Source organism: Notothenia coriiceps, unplaced genomic scaffold, assembly GCF_000735185.1.
Source record: "Notothenia coriiceps isolate Sejong01 unplaced genomic scaffold, NC01 NC01_scaffold00037442, whole genome shotgun sequence".
Lineage (NCBI taxonomy): Eukaryota > Metazoa > Chordata > Actinopteri > Perciformes > Nototheniidae > Notothenia > Notothenia coriiceps.
Window position 1 is genome coordinate 1 of NW_011370143.1, and position 8,069 is coordinate 8,069.

General features: G+C 43.3%; 1 protein-coding gene across 1 annotated transcript; it reads left to right on the forward strand.

Annotated features, from left to right (window-relative positions):
* Positions 1 to 478: 478 nt before the first annotated feature.
* On the forward strand, positions 479 to 7,861 carry LOC104967541 (laminin subunit alpha-5-like; the record flags this gene model as incomplete). The annotated part of the gene is made up of 14 exons (XM_010797030.1): positions 479 to 703; positions 792 to 932; positions 1,287 to 1,448; positions 2,390 to 2,497; positions 3,104 to 3,187; positions 4,608 to 4,838; positions 4,936 to 5,049; positions 5,143 to 5,273; positions 5,374 to 5,454; positions 5,800 to 6,014; positions 6,182 to 6,282; positions 6,572 to 6,755; positions 7,227 to 7,367; positions 7,710 to 7,861. Coding segments are annotated over exons 1-14 (2,016 nt in total), but the record flags the coding sequence as incomplete, so codon positions are not given.
* Between the last annotated feature and the right edge of the window lie 208 nt (positions 7,862 to 8,069).

The window sequence follows — 8,069 nt, forward strand, 5'->3', positions numbered from 1 at the left end:
TGAGACAGGTAGCGCCCAAAAGTAAAAGTGGAACCGAGAGTGGTACGAGAGACAGAACGAGAGCAAGACAGACAGACATTACGAGAGCGAGACAGTTTGTCCCCGTACCACTGGTTGAAAACCACTGCTGTAGATCACTGCCGGTACGTGCGCTGGGAGCGCACCGTTTAAGTTTGAAAGTTGAAAAGTTTGTGAGTCTGAAACGCTATGTGATACAGTACAGTTTACACAGCACAGTACATGTTCTGTAGCTACTATTGCACTAAATGCTAACACTTGAATACGTTATGCAAATATGCAACTTGTTTGTTGAAATGTTAATAAATGGGAGCTTCCTCAAACAGCCATCTCTTTCCCGACAATCCCCTCTGTGCACGAACCCTTACATATGGTAATTAAACATTAAAACACCTGCAGCTTATAGTCCAGTGCGGCTTATATATGTACACATCATTCAATTTAGCTGCTGCGGCTTATATTCAGGTGCGCCTTATAGTCCGAAAATTACGGTACTAGTTGTCACACATTCATTATGCTTGCATTCATTATATTTTCCAGATGTAAGGACAACGTCGTCGGCCGTCAGTGTGACCGCTGCTCTCCTGGTTTCTATGGTTACCCCAACTGCAGGCTATGTGACTGCAACGACGCAGGAACTGAAGAGGAAGTGTGCGACTACTTCACAGGACAGTGTCTCTGCAAGGTGGAGCAGCACACACACACAAACAAACACACACACACTTCCAGTAATCCCAGTGGTCCCTAACCTGCTCTGCGTCCTCCACCTGTAGGAGAACGTCCAGGGCTCCCGATGCGATCAGTGCAGAATTGGTACGTTCCACTTGGACCCAACCAACCCCAAGGGCTGCACCAGCTGCTTCTGCTTCGGAGCCACGGACCGCTGCCGCAGCTCTGAGAAGAGACGCATCGAGGTAACTGTCACTCAAACTTTATTAATGTCACTACAGATGATTATGTTCTTACTAGAACTAGAAAAAACACAGATCCTACACATACAGAAGCTGAAACAAGCACTTTTTTTGTTTAGTTGGTTAGGGTTAGGGTTATTTAAACATTTCAGGTTTATTTTCAAACTATATGATCATTATTCTGACATTTAACTAACATTTCTGTCTTCAAAGTTTTTCTTTAGTAACGGTCAATTCAATTTCGATTTTACATAAACAACACATTTTTTCTCTCAGCATCTTGTGAACTAATGCTTACACTGCTCTCTTGTTGGTTTCTTTGCTGTTTGATCGTTCACCATGGCCTCCCTCCTGCAGGTGATGAACATGAACGGCTGGGTGTTGCTTGGAGCAGACAAACAGGAAGTACCGGTCGCAGTGTATCCGGGTCAGGACCTTGTGGAGGCCGACCTCAGCGATGTGCCCGACGTCTACCAGGACCTGCACTGGCACGCACCAAAGACTTACCTGGGGGACAAGGTGAGAGGGGAAAGACCACCTCAGGAGGGCTTGGGTAGTAGAAATAATATACTGTCCCCAAAGAGGCAACTTGATGCAAGCAAGTTTGCAAATATAAATCCACATCAAATAAATAATTTCTGGTTTACTAAAGCAAGAGATTTTTTTGCATCATTGGAGGATCATTATTTGTTTTAAACAAATGCGTAAAGGAAGTGGTTTTACTTAGTGATTTTTCTTGTAGATGCTAAAATGTCTCATCAAGAGAAAAACACAATTCACAACACCTACAGTGTGACAAAGTTCGGCGATGATCAAAACAATAAAACATTTAATACCGAAGGAATAAAAAATGTGGTCGATGAGAAAATTAATCCAGACCAACGATTGCATCTTGAAGTGACATTTATAAGGATAACATGTTATGATGTATACAAAAATATCTTTAAATGAATGAATATAGAGAAGTGTACGTTACCTCCGATGAATGCAATGATAAAAGACTTGGGAGACACAACCTGGTCACACCTATAAACACAAACAATGATCCTACATGACGGTGCCGAGGCTCCAGCGAGGTGTTTGGATACAGATCAGCGTTTCGTCTAGACGTTTAAACCGACAGCTTTCATGTGAGATCCAGCCAGCATCAATCTGCGGGCTGATGCTCTGATTTAAATCCCCAAACTAAGTCCTGTTACGCTCCACGAACCAGCTTCAAATGCCAGCCATGCTAAAACCTGCATGAACGCTATGGAAATAAATGCGTGTTATCTTTCACAGGCCTAAGATCCTGTTTCTGTTTGACTGTAAAGTCTGAATGTAATCCATTGTTGTTGTTATCAAGATGCAGTCTGTCTACTTGTCCTGTCTTTAATGCTTTCAAGCTTTACTCCTTCCGCCCTTTTTGGTTCTTAACCCTTTATTTCTCCTAAAACGACCTTGAATCCCCGTTTCTCCAGGTCTCATCTTACGGAGGCTATCTGAGGTACCGTCTGCACACTCAGACCATGAGAGGAGACGTGCTGTCTCTGCCTGCTGAAGCCTCCAGGCCTGACATCATTCTCAAGGTATAACACACACACACGCACGCACGCGCGCACACACACACACACACACACACACACACACACACACACACACACACACACACACACACACACACACACACACACACACACACACACACACACACACACACTCTCTCTCTCTCTCTCTCTCTCTCTCTCTCTCTCTCTCTCTCTCTCACACACACACACACACACACACACACACACACACACACACACACACACACACACACACACACACACACACACACACACATGCATATGGGCACAGATATCAAGGACTCCCACCATCTTGTAAAATTACCGCTGGTTTTCATTGTTCTGACCCCTACATATATATATATATTGCTGTTACTGCTGTTTCTTTATTTTACTAAAGTATTGTTTTAACATGTCACTAAATGTATCTACTTAAAGAATTTCTAGGAACTATGTTTAGTCTTACTTCTGCCAGTATGACCACAAACTCAAATGAGTATTTAATGTCGCTCTTTGTTGTCTTGAAAAGTATTCGGAGGCACTTGTTGAAACCTGCAGAAACAGAACACACACACTGTCTGTTACATAACTGCACACACACTTATCACAGTTTTCTTTCCTTTACAGGGTAACCAGATGACCGTGGTGTTCATGGAGCATGAGTACTCCTCACCTGAAGATCCTCACCTGGGAATAGTTCACATGGTGGAGGTAAAGTCACTTTAAATGCTGTCGTGGGTCGTTTAAGCTTCACAACCGAGGAGATTTATGATAGACGCTGAATGTAACAAAACAACACACGCAGGCTGGCAGCAACATGTCGGATTCCCCCTTTTCTTTCAAATGATATTGTTATCGGGCTTTTTTATTTAGTTATCATATCCTGAGGCAATTTCTTTCCTTGGATAGCAAAAATAAATGCAAAGTAATTGGTTGCAAAGATTAAGCAGTTCTCTGATTTAAGAGGAAATCATGTTGTTTCCCACTGCCGTCTAAAGCTGCTGATATGCAATACTAAAGAATATAACAAACCCATAAGACTACTATCACTATTAATCTTTCTGGCTTCATTTAAAGTTAGCAGTGATTATCATGACCAAAATAATTTACTACTAATTTACTTTATGATGTTATATCTATAGAAGAAATGTGTGGCAAACAAATTAATACAAATAATGTTATCAGTCAAAGTCGCACTGTTTTGCAGGTGGAACGTTTTCTTTACACCACATAATAATTTATGTTTAGTATTAACGATTTATGATATCATTATTAAAAATGTTAAATATCAGTTATCTGCAATACATGTATAGCACGACACCCCTACAAATAAAAGTGGTTTATTTTTAGGTTGACATTAAATATTTAGTGTTTGTTGTGCTTTTATATTTGGTCTGTTATCTCTCTATCTCTCTTAACGTATTGTATTTTCTAGCCAACAGGCGTCACTTTCCATGTTTTGATGTCTAACAATGTTCATATATATATTCTTTAACCCTTAAGTTGTGTTCGGGTCTCCCGTGACCCGTTTCAAGTTAAAATGATATAATAACTACGCTCTAGTTTTTTTTATCGGAACAAGGCTTCATGATATCCTCCACAGCAGCTCTTTAAACACTACAAAACAGATTTTGACAATTTTAGCCAAGTCTGAAGGTCTCTAAAAAAAAAGTGTATTTTGGTGTTGGGGTCTGGGGAGACCCGGCAGAATTGTTGTGGGTGACTCTGGGTCAAATTTGGCCCAATCACGATTCATCTTTGGCTTTAGACACCCCACCCCCTTCAGCCACTGTAACAATATGCACCTGGTCTCCCCTACCTCTGCCCCCCCCCCACGGGAACTCGACCTTTCTCAAGGAATATGTACACTAACACTTGAACCTGAACACACACATGCACGTGTGCAATATGTGGTGTGATGTGTTTTGGGCCATAACATAACATTACAACAGGATTGTACGGTTATGAATGCATTATAAGTTAGGACTGAAATAAATCATGGGTCAAAATTGACCCGCGAACACCATGAACGGTAACAGCTTTCAAACACAACACAAGGGTTAAAGGTCATTGTGGAATAAGGAACAGTCTAAAGCCCAAACCTGACCTTTGTCCTCCTTTTTCCTCTCAGGGAAGTTTCCGCCACGCTCAGACCGGTAACTCTGTGTCCCGTGAGGAGCTGATGATGGTCCTGGTGGGTCTGGAGTCCCTTCAGATCCGGGCCCTGCACTCCCAGTCGGCCCACTCTGTGTCCATACGCGGTGCCGTGCTGGAGGCCGCAGAGACCCTGCCTGCTGGTCGCCACGCCAACAACGTGGAGATCTGCATGTGCCCCGCCAACTACCTCGGAGACTCGTGTCAGGTGAGGTTAATCGAGAAGAGTTCATTAATCATCAGTTAGCCATGTTATTCATTGATAAAGAATTCCATCCCTTACTTACTTGTTTATCCATCTACAGAAATGCGCTCCAGGTTTCTACAGAGACACTATTGGTCTGTTTTTGGGGAAATGTGTTCCCTGTAACTGTAACGGACACTCTGACCACTGTGTGGACGGATCTGGAATCTGTTTGGTGAGATATAATATAAAAACACACATGTATTTTTTAATATCTTTCTTCAGCATTATCATCATCTCGTATCCTTCCTCCTTCCTCTTTCATCAGGACTGCCAGCACAACACGGCCGGTGACCACTGTGAGACGTGCCGGGGTGGTTTCCTTGGCAACAACAGTCTTGACGGACAGGCGGTGTCCTGCTCCAGTTGCCCCTGCCCACTGAGGGTCGCCTCCAACAAGTCAGCACAGTTTACTCCCTTTTTTCAGTCTTGCTCGAGTTACTTTTCTAATTGTATCTCATACTAGTATTTTGTAATAACTCTTTTTTTGTCCCTGCAGCTTTGCAGAGGGTTGTGTGCAGAAGACTGACAATATGCAGTGTCTGTGTATGCCGGGTTACGCTGGCCCTCACTGTGAAAGGTAAATCAGCACAGAGTGGGTTTGATAAGAAGTCTCAATCTAGTGGAAGAGTAACATATAGCAGAATAAAAAAGAGAGTTTCTGAAAATCTTCACTCTGGAAGAAGTTTTTCAGAAGCTATGTCAGTGACCTAAAAAGCCATCTGTGTGGACAAATGGCCATCGGGAAAAAGGACATTTTAAATACGAGTGTATGGCTGAACTAAACTACAGTTAAATGCTGAATTCTGATCATTTGTCAGTTGCTGAAAACATGTTAGTACTTACTTTCCCTCGCGGATAAATATATCTTAATCTGAGATGCTGCAGACGAATGTATCTTTAAAAAACGTGTCTCTTCTTACAGGTGTGCCCCCGGTTACTACGGCAACCCCATGGTGCTGGGCAGCAGGTGCCAGTTGTGTCATTGCAGTGGCAACAACGACCCCAACATGCTCTTCACCGACTGTCACCCTCTGACCGGCGAGTGTCTGAGCTGCATGCACGACTCGGCCGGGCCGCGCTGTGACATCTGCGCCCCCGGTTACTACGGAGACGCCATCGACGCCAAAAACTGCACCAGTGAGTTCAATCAAAAAAATGTTTCTATCAACAGAAATAGCACATTAAACACTTCCTCTCTCCTAAGAGGCTCTGGTCTAAAGTATTTATAATGAATTAGGCTTTCAGTAGATTGTTTAAGTAAAATGTGTATCAGCAGATTAAAAGTTTTGTTTTCTTTCACGCAGAATGTAACTGCTCTCCATGCGGCACCGAGTCATGTGACCGCCACACTGGACAGTGTCGCTGTAAAGCCGGAGTCACCGGACCGCACTGCGACCGCTGTGAGGTAAAAGCTTCAAGTTTTTCTCTCCACATTTTAACGTTTTTATATCTTAAATGTGGATTATTCTAAAATATAATTTGCACCCATATTATTTTTGTTGATATATCAATTCATTGCTCTTCAGAAAAACAAACACATTTCAGTCAGTCTTTTACTACAAATACTGACACAACTCAAAAAATGCAGGCCAATCAAATGAGAGGAAATCTTTGTCATATATTTGTGTAAACACTATATGTCCGATTTTGTATAGCTTCCCCTCATGCCTCTGCCTGTCTCTGTCTCCTCTCAGGACAGCTCGTTCGGCTTCGAGTCGTGCTCCGGCTGTCGGCACTGTGACTGTGAGGCGTCTGCAGCGCTGGTGCAGCCGTGCGACCCTCAGAGCGGACAGTGCGCCTGCCGGCCCGGGGTCAACGGAACCAGCTGCAAACAGTGCGCTCCGGGACACTGGGACTACGGACCCAACGGCTGCAAGGGTGAGTGCATGCAGGACGTAAGGACCTATAAATAGAAAAGGAATAGACTATAGAATCCTTTATTGTGATTATACAGGTACAATGAGAGGAGTAGAGCTACTCCTTTTTTTAAGGTGCCATCAAAATCACAAAAAACAAACAAGAGACGTACAACATTCAGGAGAAGACCACATGCAAACAACAAGCATTCATACAACATGCAGGAATATATCGGTTTAAGGAAAAATAAATATGTTTGAATGTGTATACAAATATATATATATATATATATATGTATTGTGTCATTGCAAGCTGGAGTTTAATGCAATCATTTAGAATAAGGTAGAAATGTCAGTCATCCCATTTAACATCGTTTTAGTCTCATGAGTTGATTTTTATTTAATCACACTGCGGATGCAAAATTGTTAACACTTAAAATCAACCCCATCCGTCCTTTTTAACATGACCCCCCCCCTCCCTCCCTGTGTGCAGAGTGCAGCTGTAAAGGAGGGCGCTGTGACCCCCGCTCTGGAGAGTGCCGCTGTCCCGACGGGATGACAGGAAAACAGTGTGACTCCTGCTCAAGCAAATTCAACGTACCTGTAGAGCAGCACCATGGCATGCACTGTGAACGTAAGAGCAAACACATTCCCAAACCTATAATGACAGCAGTTGATACGTTTATGTGTTCAATATCAACCAGGACCCTGTGATTTAATGTCTAAGGGATTGATGGGAACATGTTTTTAACACTGATCCGTGCGGAGAGAAAATGGGCTGCAGTGTAAAGAACATAAGATTTCTTAGAGAGTCTATATCTCTTTATGGAAATTAAGTGTGTGTGTGCGTGTGTGTGTGTGTGTGTGTGTGTGTGTGTGTGTGTGTGTGTGTGTGTGTGTGTGTGTGTGTGTGTGTGTGTGTGTGTGTGTGTGTGTGTGTGTGTGTGTGTGTGTGTGTGTGTTTCCCCCCTTGCAGCGTGTGACAGCTGTGTCATCGTCCTGTTGGAGGATCTTGAAAAAATGAGCGAGGACTTCCACTCGGTGACCGCTCAGCTGAGCAGCCTGAACGCCAGCTCCATGGCCTGGGCTCAGCTGCACAACCTCAACAAGTCTGTGGAGAACGTCACTGTGAGTCCACACACACACACACACACACACACACACACACACACACACACACACACACATTATGTGGCTGTAAGATGGATGTGTTGTTGGTTTATGGTATAGTGCAGAGGTTTCCAAACTTTGCCATCCCAAGGACCCCCATATAGCATTATCCTCTGGCGGGGACCCCCCCTGTTGCAATTTTTTTTTTAAATGATGAGTACATTAT